At 39.8% G+C, this 13,684-nt stretch overlaps 1 protein-coding gene across 1 annotated transcript in view; it reads right to left on the bottom strand.

The window, feature by feature from the left end:
- Positions 1 to 13,684, bottom strand: part of VAV1 (vav guanine nucleotide exchange factor 1) — a 58,588-nt gene that overhangs the window by 3,709 nt on the left and 41,195 nt on the right. Inside the window, exons 13-22 of the mRNA XM_075264765.1 lie at positions 12,197 to 12,282; positions 9,866 to 9,998; positions 7,892 to 8,001; positions 7,597 to 7,698; positions 7,411 to 7,502; positions 6,161 to 6,186; positions 4,660 to 4,699; positions 4,384 to 4,520; positions 3,660 to 3,725; positions 899 to 930 (exon numbers count right to left, since the gene is read on the bottom strand). Coding sequence (XP_075120866.1) covers positions 899 to 930; positions 3,660 to 3,725; positions 4,384 to 4,520; positions 4,660 to 4,699; positions 6,161 to 6,186; positions 7,411 to 7,502; positions 7,597 to 7,698; positions 7,892 to 8,001; positions 9,866 to 9,998; positions 12,197 to 12,282 — 824 coding nt within the window. The remainder of the gene's footprint in view (positions 1 to 898; positions 931 to 3,659; positions 3,726 to 4,383; positions 4,521 to 4,659; positions 4,700 to 6,160; positions 6,187 to 7,410; positions 7,503 to 7,596; positions 7,699 to 7,891; positions 8,002 to 9,865; positions 9,999 to 12,196; positions 12,283 to 13,684) is intronic.

Genomic DNA, 13,684 nt, shown 5'->3' with positions numbered 1-13,684 from the left:
GATCCTGGGGCTTATTCAGTCCCATTGTCACAGGGATATAAAATCTAGCACTTAGCCATGCAGTTCCCTTATAAACATCTGTAGAATAATGGGTTGTTCTAAAGATATCATTGCACACCAGTGTGGTATTTCCCGTCTGACTGTATTTATTCACAGTTTGGTGGAGGATGTATAATGACAAGGCATTGTTTTTAGGGGTTTGCCGAGGCTCCTTATTTCCAGTGTAGGGAAACGCTTCAGCATACAAGAAATCAATTGTATGCTTTCATGTTTGTGGGAACAGTTTAACAAAGGTTTTGTTCTCTCCCACCATGAGTTTACCGCAGTGTACAAATCAAGTTCCATAAAAGCATGCTTGGGTCAAATTGGTGTACAAGAACATGACTGGCCCACAGACATCCCTGACCTCAATTCATTGAACACCTTTGGGATCAACTGAAACGGAGATTGCAAGCCAGGCCTTCTTGTCCAACATCAGTGTTTGACCTCACAAATGCTCTGCTTGATGAATGGGTAAAAATTCCTATATACACTCCAAAATCTTGTAGAAAGCCTTCCAAGATAATAATGCTTATGGATTTGGAATGTGTAATGTGTAGCTGTCCTAATACTTTTGTTCAAGTAGGGTTCCAATGATAGTTATGCCCTGTACTCCCACTTTACCCTATGATAAAGACATCATGTAATAGAATTAACACTTTACATTTCACTTACGGTAAGGTCATAGAATTGAATAGGTTAAATGTGTGCCATTCTGAGCTGACCGACTTTAGTAGTGGTCCTCTCATTTATGTATAGATCATGAATATAAGTGATTTCTATTACAGAGCTATGCCTGCATTTTTGTATTTGTAAATGGTCATCAGAGGGTTAAATTAATATAAATCATTGTACTCACCAAGTAAAAGATGACAGATCAGTTTCTGGATTCTGCAAGTAAAGTGCTAGGATTAATGAGCATTAAAGTGCAAAGTACTCAAGAACAAAATTAAAATGGCATTAAAGGGGTTGTCCAGGAATTAGACAAATCACTGAGGAGGCTGGGGAAGGGGAAACTTAAAAAAACATATTCACCTGTCCTAGGTGCTCTGATTTCCGTCGCCATTATCAATTCGGGCGATCCAGTGTCTTTCAATGCCGGAAGTCCTGAGCTGCAGGTGACCAATGAGGCCTATCAATGGTCTTAGCAGCCAAAGGAAAGGACCCAATGACAGATGTGATTTACTTCGCCAGGTCCTTTCAACCACCCCTAAGGCCAATGATTGGCCTTAGCCTTCATGTGCAGGGGAGGACTTATGGTAGCAAATGCACAGTGCATGCCCTAATGGACAGCAGCAGTAGACAATGGACTGCTGGAGACAGGTAAGGATTTTTTTTTTTTTACATCTCACCTTCCCCAGCCTCCATTGTGATTTGCTCAATTTCTGAACAAATCATTTAAGGACTTTTTTCATTCACCTTTTTTCATAATTTTTAAGTATTTGTTAAAAAAAAAAAAAAAAAAAATCAAGACTTTCAGCCATGATATCAAGCATATTTCATAGTATTTTGTCAACATTTTTTATTTTATTATATTTTTAATATACATATTTGCTGGGATTTTGCAGAGAAACCTCAACAAAAAAAAAAAAAGCTAGAAATGTCACTATAGACTATAATGTAATACCTAGCTGTAGTATTTTTGGCTAAAAATAAAAGCACACAAAAAACACTATGAGAAATGCCACAAAACATGCCTATAGCTAACAGATATAATAGATATACTAAAAATCCTTCTGAACTATGATAGTATTAGAGACTAGAGCTTTGCATGACCACTAAAATGATAAGTTGTAAGCAAGAAATGTGTGAAAAAAGGAACTATAGCAGTGTACTGGAGAGTACCAATATTAGCCAGTCTTCCAGATGGATAATGCATATTTATTCTATGTCAGTTACGTAACATGTCTACATTGGTCTATACAAGGGGTTGGTTTCACACAGCCCATATTTTTGGGCTTAGCGATGTCCTGCTCCAAAATCTGCACTGTCCTGTTATGGTTTATCCAAGGGGGTGATTTCACAGTTCGATGTATTTGCCTGACTGTAGCTCCTACTAGATTTTATACAGTCCAGGATTTACGGCTCAGCAATGACATGTTGTCCTGAGATAAGCCTGAAATTCACATACTGTTCTGATGCTCCGATTTCAACTCCATGTCCTCAGGAATCAAATTTAGTTGAATAAAATGATGGAGTACAGAGCTGCCAGCTCCTTCATGTGTTGTCTACGGCAGTGGTTCTCAAACTGTAGTATACATACTCCAGGAGTATCAAACCACAGCCCAAGGCCTACTACTCCCCTACCCACAATAGTACTGATGTAGGCGCTCATTGCAGTTACATGAGCCTAGGGGCCATTATATTACATGTGGAACATCACTGAGACCGTTCTATTCCATGTGGGGCACTGATGGGTCATTCTACTGAGTACAAGGGCCATTATACTACATGTGGGGACATTGACAACGCTATTTTACTATATGTCAGGTCACTGAGAGGACATTTATACTACTTGTGGGGCTCTGAAGGAGTGATTACATAACTGCTAATGGAGGCTTCAGACAAAGTCTTATTTTATTAACATTTATAAGTTATCGCTACTATGTGGGTACTCAGTTGGGACTTTTTCTCACTATGGAGTACATTAGAAGCACTAAGAGTACACCAAATTATGTGGATGTCACCAATTGTATAATATACAGTGATGTACACAAGAACATTACTACTACACAGGGGTAAAGAGTAGAGATGAGCGAACAGTAAAATGTTCGATATTCGATATTCGTTTCGAGTAGCCCCTCAATATTCGACTACTCGAATCGAATATCGAACCCTATTATAGTCTATGGGGGGAAAATGCTCGTTTCAGGGGTAGGCAACGTTCGATCAAATTATACTTACCAAGTCCACGAGTGAGGGTCAGGCTGGATCCTCCGAGAAGTCTTCTCCATGCAGCGTCCCCGCAGCATCTTCCGGCTCTGAATTCACTCTGCCAGGCATCGGGCCTGGGCAGAGCCGACTGCGCATGCCTGCACTACAAGAAAATGGCTGCTTATAGTCAATGCGGCTATTTTCTTGTAGCGCGGGCATGCGCAGTAGGCTCTGCCCAGGCCCGTTGCCTGGCAGAGTGAATTCAGAGCCGGAAGACGCCGCGGGGAAGCTGCACGGAGAAGACTTCCAAAGGTAAGAGAAGAACCAGCATTGATTGGCCGACTGTATAGCATTCGGCCAATCAATGCTGGTTCTGCATCGAACTTTTCCATTCGAATAGCGAGTGGTACTTGATCGAGTACGAGTATTTCGAATACTGTAGTATTCGATCGAATACCTACTCGATCGAATACTACTCTCTCATCTCTAGTAAAGAGACTAGGTGGGTTTAGGTGTTTGCCTAAACACAATGAAATTTACCGTGGCCTGAACCATACTGTTTACAAAATACTGCCTAGGCCCCAAAGCTGGGTCTAACTATGGTTAAGTTGAATGAAAACATAGAAATCCAACGCACTGTATCATGAGAGCTGATGATATATACATGGTGAGCACAGTGATATAAAGTATTTCTATAGGACACATTTACAGAATAATGAACTACATTACATATTTATCTCACTTACATATATATAAGGTTTCACAAGACTGCATGGGAAGAAGCCAATTTCATTTGTAGATGTATTTCGACCCTAATAAAAAGATTAACATGTCAGTCATCACACTACAGTCAACTACAGGTAAAATAATGGAACGTAACCATCAACCACCATGTACTGTCCATTAATGATTTCATTGGGAAAATGGTGATGCAGCTAGTAAAAATGGACACCAAGGACAGTCTATGAGAACGGATCATAAAATGAGCTTTAGTTTATAATAAAAGCTGTGAAATCCTGTGTAATATGTCGTATTCTGTGCTCTCATGCCCAGAGCCAAGGCTGTACTAGGGAGGTAATGCGGTAACACTATGTCCCCTTCTGATATTTGTCAGGTGCAAAAATAATATAAAGTTGGTGCTTTTATGTAGTGTTTTCATGTTTTTTAGGGATTCTTAGTGTTACATTCACAATGCAATTGTTTATTCCATTATTAACAGAAACTACACTTAATAACGGATTGGTCACATGACAGATACCACCAGAACCCAATGAATCTACAGTTGAAACCAGAAGTTTACGTACACTATATAAAATGACACATAGGCATGTTTTTCTCACTATCTGGCATGAAATCAGAATAAACCTTTCTTGTTTTAGGCCAAATAGGATTACCAAAATGGTGCAGTTATGTAGTACAACATGTAATGAAAAGATGAAGCATATATAGATGTAAAATAAGACCACTTACCTCCCACCAGTTCTGCTCAGCTTCTGCTTTTGTCAGTTCTATGACATCACCCTTGTGCATCTGTAGTGGTGGTCCAAAGGCAATAGGTGGTGGAGGAATCCCCACATAGTCATGACAAGTCTCCATCTTTGTAAGACCTAACAAAGATAGATAGGTTCTTACAATTGCTCCTCATTGCAGGGATGTTTTATAACAGGACAATGAATCTACCTTCTGTGCTTCTGCTACTTTATTCTGTATTCGCATATGTTCTGAGGGTTCCTAGTGTGCACATACCTGTCTCTGGCCTTTTATTTGGTGTCCCTCGACCCGGCCTCTGCAGAAAATGAGATTACCAGATATAAGTATTGCTGGTCCTTTATTACATTATTATATGTATTAATACAGTACTATACACTATGTTCCCTTTTTTCTCACTCCCAGTTTACATTTCTTACCAATTATGATTGTTGATCTTTTGCCTTCTTGTTGTTCTCCACATTACTAATTTCAATGTTATTAATAGAGATGAGCGAGTAGTGTTCGATCGAGTAGGTGTTCGATCGAATACTACGGTATTCGAAATACTCGTACTCGATCGAACACTACTAGCTGTTCGAAGTTTAAGGTTCGATGCAGAACCAGCGTTGATTGGCAGAATGCTATACATTCTACCAATCAACGCTGGTTCTTCTCTTACCTTTAGAAGTCTTCTCCGTGCAGCGTCCCCACGGCGTCTTCCGGCTGGAATTCACTCTGCCTAGGCATCCAGCCTAGGCAGAGCCGACTGCGCATGCGTGGGCATGCCCTCGCATGCGCAGTCGGCTCTGCCTAGGCCCCGATGCCTAGGCAGAGTGAATTCCAGCCAGAAGATGCCGCGGGGGCGCTGCGCCGGGAGAAGACATCAAGGAGAATCCAGCCTGACCGTCACTCGTGGACTTGGTAAGTATAATTTTATCGAATTTTGCCTACCCCTGAAACGAGCATTTCCCCCCATAGACTATAATGGGGTTTGAAATCCGTTCGAACAGTCGAACAGTGTGTGGCTGTTTGAATCGGATTTCGAACCTCGGACATTTTAGTGTTTGCTCGTCTCTAGTTATTAACCATCTAAGTTTTATCTAAGACAACTCTATGCTCCTAATATCTAGTTACAGGCAATAAAAGATGTTGAAGAAAACTGATTTTACACAGCTGTGATATTCATTTTCAATGCATTTAAAAAACATACTGAGAAAACATAGTCATCTATGACTTACGCTGTGTCATATTGTGTTTTCCAAATGAAATCATGTCATACTTAATTTACCGGGGAGACCAAAAAAATATTTCAGTTTCAACTGATTTCTGTATATGGACCCTCAGGTGTAACCAGAGGCATAACTTGAAACCACTGGGACTCAAGGCAAAATAAGTCATTGGGCCCTCACTTATCATGTGCTATCTATAATACTGGTGTTTTCTTATGTTGTAGAAAGGCCTTTGGGCCCCCCTTAAACACCAAAGCCTGGTAGTAAAATTACTACCTCTGTACCCCCTATATCTATGCCTCTGGGATCAACCTACAATATACAATTAACACTTTAACTGCCCTATACCACCGAAAATGTAAAATAACCCTTTTCATTATACAAGGAGTTTAGAAAAAGACTGCTTTAAAAAGAGTAAAGATGTTCACTAATGTCCTTGTCGCTAAGGTACCCATTTTCTATACAAGTAGCCCTATATTTACGAACAATCCACAGAGAGTGTATAGGATGGATCGCTTGCTATATGCCATTGTACAGAATATATGCACCTTTTTCAGGGTAGAGCCAGCAGCATCTGAAAACAAAAATCATACCATGGGTTATTGTTGAACTAGCACATATTTATGACAATTGTCTCATAACATATTTCCCAGATCAATATGTTACAGTTTATGGACAACCATGTCAGGAATATACATATTTCACATTTCAGATTCACAAATTTATAGATTAATGTCTTTGCTTTTCAAATATTTTTAAAACCTATATCTTCACATAAAATCATGCACATCGGATGACGTATTCTGTTTTATTGTGACACTTCTAGCTGAAGAAAGGGACAGAGTGGTTTATAAATTGAAGGATGTTCTGGTTTACATAATGCTAATAGTGAAACTTTTCTAATATATTTAGATTTATATCCATATCAAGATCTCTCCTGGCAGTGAATGGAAACTGGACCAAAATTTAATGAGAGAGCGGTACAAAGGAATAGACCTCTGATAAACTGTAACATACTGTGTACTTGTAGCTCTGAAACCTCAACCTACAAACACAAACATTTCCATTTCTAACAAGTAGAGATCTTGAAAACGCTGAAGAATTTAACAAAGTGTAGAAAGTTGGAAAGTTACATTTAATGTTTTATTATACAATGAATAAGTTTTAATGTGTCCACCAAACAAATCCAGGACTCTTAGGCCTGGTTCACATCTGTGTTCGGTATTTTGTTCCAGGAGTCCATTTGGGGACCCTTGAATGGAATACCGAACACATTAAAAAGTTTTGAGCAATGACAGCACAAGGACCCTATAGACTATAATGGGATCTGTGTGTTTTCCGTGTGGTGTCTGCACGAGTCATGTGGAGAGAAAAGTAGTTCATGAAGTACTTTTCTCTCCGCATGACTCATGCGGACAACGCACGGAAAACACATGGACCCCTTTATAGTCTATGAGGTCTGTGTGCATTCATAAGCTCACCGCTTGTCAATGCGTTCGGTATTCCGTTCGGGGGGTCCCCATGCGGACTCCCCGAACGGAATACCGAACGCAGATTTGAACCAGGCCTAAGTAAAACACTCTAGGGACTAATGTTATTATAAATATTGTATGCCACATTTAATTTCTACAATATGGACATTTTTTATTAGTCTTTAGGTTTATAGTTTGCATGACTATGATAGGGGCATATACATTATAAGCCTATAAATCAATAACTGTTGCCAAACTTCTAAAATCCCAAGTGCATTGTCTGGTTGTGTTTTAGGCATCTCCACAATCTATAGCTGTCTCCTCACCTTGCTTTCCACAGCATGACACTCTTCCCAAGCATTCCTTATGAGCTGGAGCTCGGCAGTTAACACATCTGTATCCCTGAAAGAACATACCCCTATGGTGCCAAAAATACATACAGAAGATTAGACACTGAGCGCTATTCCAGTATAACAAACCATTTACTGTGAGATATTTCATAACATTCCCACCTTAGCAGCATTTGACAGGCTCGACATGTGGTTGTGTTCTCAAATGAATACATTTGGAAATCATGTCCGTTTGCATGAGCGTCTTCTGGATATATATTGGATCTATAAAACAGTATCAAAGTCTAAGTTTTACACTGTGTATTTTGGTGATATGTTCACACATATACAATAGAAGTTGTGTTTATCACACAGTACATGTAATCCATATAGTAAGTATAAGTATTACAACAGAACTAAAACTACACGTAACACATCAGTTCTGTGTAACATAGAAATGGATCTCGCAGTCACTCACAGAGCCATTTCAAATTGTTCCATCCACTTTTTCTTTAGTTCCCGAGTCTTGAAGAAAAGCTCATATCCATGAGATCCACGAGAATCAATCAGAAAAAACATGTGTGACCACTAAAAGATAAGATGATATAAAAACAATAGCTAAATGGTATAGATCAGGACTGTACAGCATTTTTAGGTTTTATGAAGAGCAGGATGCTATAGATCAGGGCTGTGCACCATTTATAGGCCTAAAAACCACATTGCCAAGGGCAGCAACAAGACTTACAGAGGTGCTACCTTCTGAGACATTAATAGCATATCAACAGGGGCCACACGGTGGCTCAGTGGTTAGCACTGCAGCCTTGCAGCACTGGAGTCCTGGTGGTCAAATCCTGCCAAGGGCAAAAAACCATCTGCAAGGAGTTTGTATGTTCTCCCCGTGTTTGCATGGATTTCCATCCCATATTCCAAAAAAGACATAATGATAGGGAAAAATGTACATTGTGAGCTCTGTGTGGGGCTCACAATCTACATAAAAAAAATAAATAGCATATCAACAGTATATGCCGTAAATATATCATAGTTAAGGGTTTTAGAATTGTAACCCCCACCTCTGCCGCTGGGTAAATGAGTTTTACCTGCTCCCATTTTTAGCACTCCACTAAATACAATTTTAAGGCCCCACATTGTAAAACGCAGCTTTTTGGCTGTGGCGGAAAAGTAGTGGCAAAAAATGCTGCTTTTTACATTACCTGCAAAGTGGTTGGGATTCTGGCTAATCTCAGACACAAATTGCAGAAGAAAAGTCTGCAGATGAAATGCTGTGATTTCAAAAACATGAGCATTTTTGTAAAACGCAGCATGTCAATAATATCTACTGAAATGCTGAAACACTGGGACTTTCTGTGAAAAACGCTGCAGAAAAAAATGAAATACGTTTCCGCCACAGTGTTTTTTTGCAGCAATATGCTGCATTGGGCCTTAGCCTATAGGGAGTTTATCATCAAAACTCATATCTATCCAGCCATGTAGACAGATATATGCATATGAGCCCATTGGAGCAAAGACGGTGTTCCTGCTTACCTCTTAGGAGCAACAGCGACTCCCTCCTTCCTCTAAAGGGCTAATTGACTTTATTGACAAAAAGGCGATATCTCGCCAATGGATACATCGATTCACAAGTGAGAAACACTGATTCAGGTGATCGCAATGTATCTATCTTCAGGACTGGGTCGATATACTGAATCCTGGTAACAGACTCCATTTAAAAGAATAATCTGGCTTAAACTATGATATACCTAGAAAAGGATCTGAGTATGGAGTATATATCACAGATAATCCCCTTTAAGACTGCTTAAAATGGAACTCCACAGATCCTCTATAAGAGTACCAGCCACAGTGTGCCCCCTTCAGTCCCCCCCAAAACAGTGCTGCTAGTCTGATAGCTGGGGGCCACACTCAATGACAAAGTAAGGCTGAAACCCCACATTGCAGAAATGCAGCTTTTTTGTTGCTGATTTTGCTGCATTTTTTTAGTCAAAGCCAATAATGGCTTCAAAGGGAATGGAAAATATCTAGTAAGCTCTTATACTTCTACCTTCTGCTCAGTCCACTCCTGACTTTGGCTAAAAAAAACCCACAAGAAAATCTGCAACAAAAAAGCTGCGTTTCTGCAATGTGGGGCCTTAGCCTAAAACATTTTGTGCAACCATTGTGTAGATGGTGAAAGCAAGAGCTAGTACTGAAACAAGGATTGTCTGATGGACAGATGAGTGTCTAAACCCAATAGCAGTATGGTATATTAATAGGTCTACATGATCACAGATACATTAGTTGGCATTATAAAAAGTACATATGGCTAAAAGTGTCTCAAGGTTTTTCTGATATTGATTGAGCAAACCCCTAGTGGCCTCTAATATTCACATTATCTCGTATACAAATAGTTATTTCAGCAATCTGAATATAATAGTGGACATTATTGACTATATTGTACCTTCTTATTATCTCGATCACCACTAGAATCATCACGGATTTGATAATTTTGAAGCCTAATAAATTCTTTCAGATCATACGAGTCTCCCTTCCTCTTACAGATAAGCAATGCCTGGTCCAGAAGAAAGGCATATCTGCAAAGCATATAGAATACATTGTGCATGGTAAGAAATGAACATAAGAGAACAACCACTTAAAGGCTAAAGAAACATTAGTTATATGCTATAGGATTTTATCCAACACCTATAGAAATCTTCCAGCTCATATAGTTAGAATTTAGATTTCTGTATGCTTTTACTACACCTGTGCTATGAAAGAATTGCTTCCTTATCTCAAGAAGTCATGATTTACATACAAGATGTTAGGATTTTGTTTTATTTAACAATTGTATTGAGTGCCGGGGGTTTCCGATGCTCCATTCTGTTCTTATGACTATAGAGCAGGTCTTGTCCTGCTCCATGACATCAGAACAGAATGTAACTGAACTCGCTATTGAAATCAATGTGGGAGAGAAGGCACTCGGATAATACCTGAATGTCATTTGAGTGTCATCAGAATGTATTACGCTATAACATTAGCCTTTCCTTGGCCTGTACACTCAGTCATGTATATGAGCCCTAAAAAGTTTAATGTTAGATATTCCATAAATATCAGGAAAGTTATGGCCAAAACCACTAGGATTTCCATAATCACATGAAACACATAGGAATGGGGTCCCATAACTACAGTTGCTCGCTGGAAGCTGAAGGAAAAGGTGAAGTGAAGATAGGGGAGCTGTGAATACACGTGACACTCTCCCATAATGTCTAAAGGGTGTGCCATACACAGTGGGCTCTATTGGCTTCTTCAGGCCTTTTCTAACAGATTGTAAGCAGTAGGGTACACTAGGCACCCATTCTTGAGAACCATGGGTTTATCAGTGGTCAGCCCATCACTAATTATGTAACCAAGGCATATCGTATGGATATGTAACAAATGTCATTTGTCAGAATATCACGTGAATCCATTAAAGGTTTTTAGCCATTTATTGCTCCCATTTCTCTGGTTCCCAACAAGAACTTAAAGGGGTCCCAGGTCATGTGACGTCCGATGTCATAGAAGAAGGACAGCAGCAGAGAAAACAGCGTAGGAGCCGGGGGAAAGGTAAGTAACAGTGGTTTTTTATGTTTTTATTCCCCCGGGTCTCCGATTATTATATTCTGGGGTCTGAAAAGACCCCAGAGTATAATAATTATTTATGGGTGTCCACAGTGGGATATAATACTGTGTGCAGGGGCAACTATGGGACATAATACTGTGTGCAGGGGCCACTATGGGGCATAATACTGTGTACAGGGGCCACTATGGGAGATAATACTGTGTGCAGGGGCCACTATGGGGCATAATACTGTGTACAGGGACCACTATGGGAGATAATACTGTGTGGAGGGGCCACTATGGGGACATAATACTGTGTGCAGGGACCACTATGGGGATATAATACTGTGTGCAGGGACCACTATGGGGGATAATACTGTGTGCAGGGACCACTATGGGGGATAATACTGTGTTCAGGGGCCACTATGGGGGATAGTACTATGTGCAGGGGCCACTATGGGGGATAATACTGTGTGCAGGGGCCACTATGGGGGATAATACTGTGTGCAAGGGCCACTATGGGGGATAATACGGTCTGCAGGGGCCACTATGGGGGATAATACTGTGTGCAGGGGCCACTATGGGACATAATAGAACACGCAGGTATGCATAGGAGGGGGTCGGTCGAGGTCTTCGGCGACAGTGTCGGTCAGGGGGGGGGGCATGTCAAAAGTTAGCCACAGGACCCCACCATTCCTAGTTACGCCACTGAACAGAGCATACAGCCTGCAAGTTGGTGAGCAGGCGAGTTGGGAATACCCGTTTAATTGAGTTTTGGGTAGATTTAGTTAAAAAATTCTTTTTTTAGCTTTCTCTAAACTACTTTTTAGCAAAATATGGCAGCAAAAGTTAAAAAAGTAATTTTTTCTCTCTTACATTTTGGTTTATTTAATTTCATGCTTGTCAAAGAATCTCATAGGTTTCTTTTTCTGTCTACATCTGCTTGAATATAAAGGGTCTCAAAAACAAGTACAAGCTTGAACTAATATTATGAGCACTTAATGGGTACTTTTGTCTAAAAAAAATCATTTTTAGTAGAAAGACAAAAATAAAGAAAAAAACACACCTACCAAGTTTATAACTTCAAAGCCTGATCTGACATATTGCTACACAACGTGTATACAGCATAATAAGAACATATATGTGTTAATGATCTACAGTATATGGACATGACACTGGGAGGAGGTTACTCTACCTGTCTAGTTTAGACTTTTTTTCCACAGTAGTGATTTTCAGCTCCCCATCAGTTTTTGGTCTTCCATACTGAGCAAGAGACTCATTCTAAAGTAAAAAGACATTAAGCATGGCGGTCTGTATGAGTACGATGAGTGCACATCAGAGGACACACACACATAATGATCATGTAACGTGTAGTAACTCACCTTGTACCAAAAATATAGGAACTATGTGACTTACTATACAAATTGCTAGAGGATTAAACAAATGAACCACTGAAGGAAGAGAGTATTTTACAACAAAGAAGACATAGATAACATGATGTGGAGTTGATGTTTTGTTGGACAGTAAGTTGACAACTTCCCTATGCTAATTTCGAGTAAAATATAAAAGAGCAAAACCGCAGAATCTCCATGCAAATTCTAATATTGGGTTAAAAGGGGTCCATATCATTTATATTAAAGGGGATGTCCATGATTTTATTCATATAATCTATCCTTAGGATAGGCTGTAAATCTCTGATCGGTATAGACCTGGAAACAGATAACTCTGTACACTGTACCCCATAGACTATTGTCTGGTTTACGACAATTTTATACCGAAAGCATCAGAGAGAAAAGTACTTCTTGCAGGACTTTTCTCTCCATCCATTTTACGCAGAATCTGGGATGGAGTGCTAGTACACTGACCGAATGATAGTGTAAGTCATTTATCAACGTATATGTTGTTTATATAGTGCAATGTCTTTTAGTTTTCTCAAAGTATCCAGCAGTGTAAACAATGGAAGTTTTCTTCCCACTTAGCTATAGAAATTGTTCTATATACATTTTTACATGTAAATACACATTTCTCTCTAGTCTATGCAAGACATATTAAAGACTCAGTGCACACGGAGAGCTGTGGAGTCAGCGGCATGCAGGTGTTCATCTCCAACACCCACAGTGTTATGGGGCTTCATCAAGATATATTTGGCATGTGGGATGAAACCTATGCAAAAATGGGGAGTAAATACGATTTCCATGCAGATGTTGCCCTTGGTTGGATGTGATCCAAGGACCTCAGTGCTGCAAGGCAACAGTGCCTATAGTGGTTAGAAATATTCTGTGTCCCCATATCGTCCTCCTCTTCTTCACAGTCGTATGACAGAATATAGAAAACTGGCAGCATTAAGAGCCTCCCTGCTGTGCACTGTTTGCATCATGACAAAAACATTGCTAAGGCTCTATTCGGACAACTAATGAACACAATAACCAGGGAAAAGAGACATTTTTGCATCCATGGATCCATTTTCATAGATTTACCGTAAGTCTATTGAGGAATCCTTGAAAGTAGGCAAAAATAGGACATTTCCTAATTCTTTGAAGCTTTATTAAAACAGACTGGATCATCAAAAAAAAAAAAAAATCAGTTGTGCGAGTAGTCCCTTTCATGTAAGCGTCTTGTAAGTGAATAGAGCTCTAGATGGAACTGATCAGCCAGTGGTTAAACCTGTGCTCTCTACTGGATA

The sequence above is a fragment of the Leptodactylus fuscus genome, chromosome 2, assembly GCF_031893055.1.
Source record: "Leptodactylus fuscus isolate aLepFus1 chromosome 2, aLepFus1.hap2, whole genome shotgun sequence".
NCBI classification, from domain to species: domain Eukaryota; kingdom Metazoa; phylum Chordata; class Amphibia; order Anura; family Leptodactylidae; genus Leptodactylus; species Leptodactylus fuscus.
This window is presented reverse-complemented; position numbering and strand designations above follow the sequence as displayed.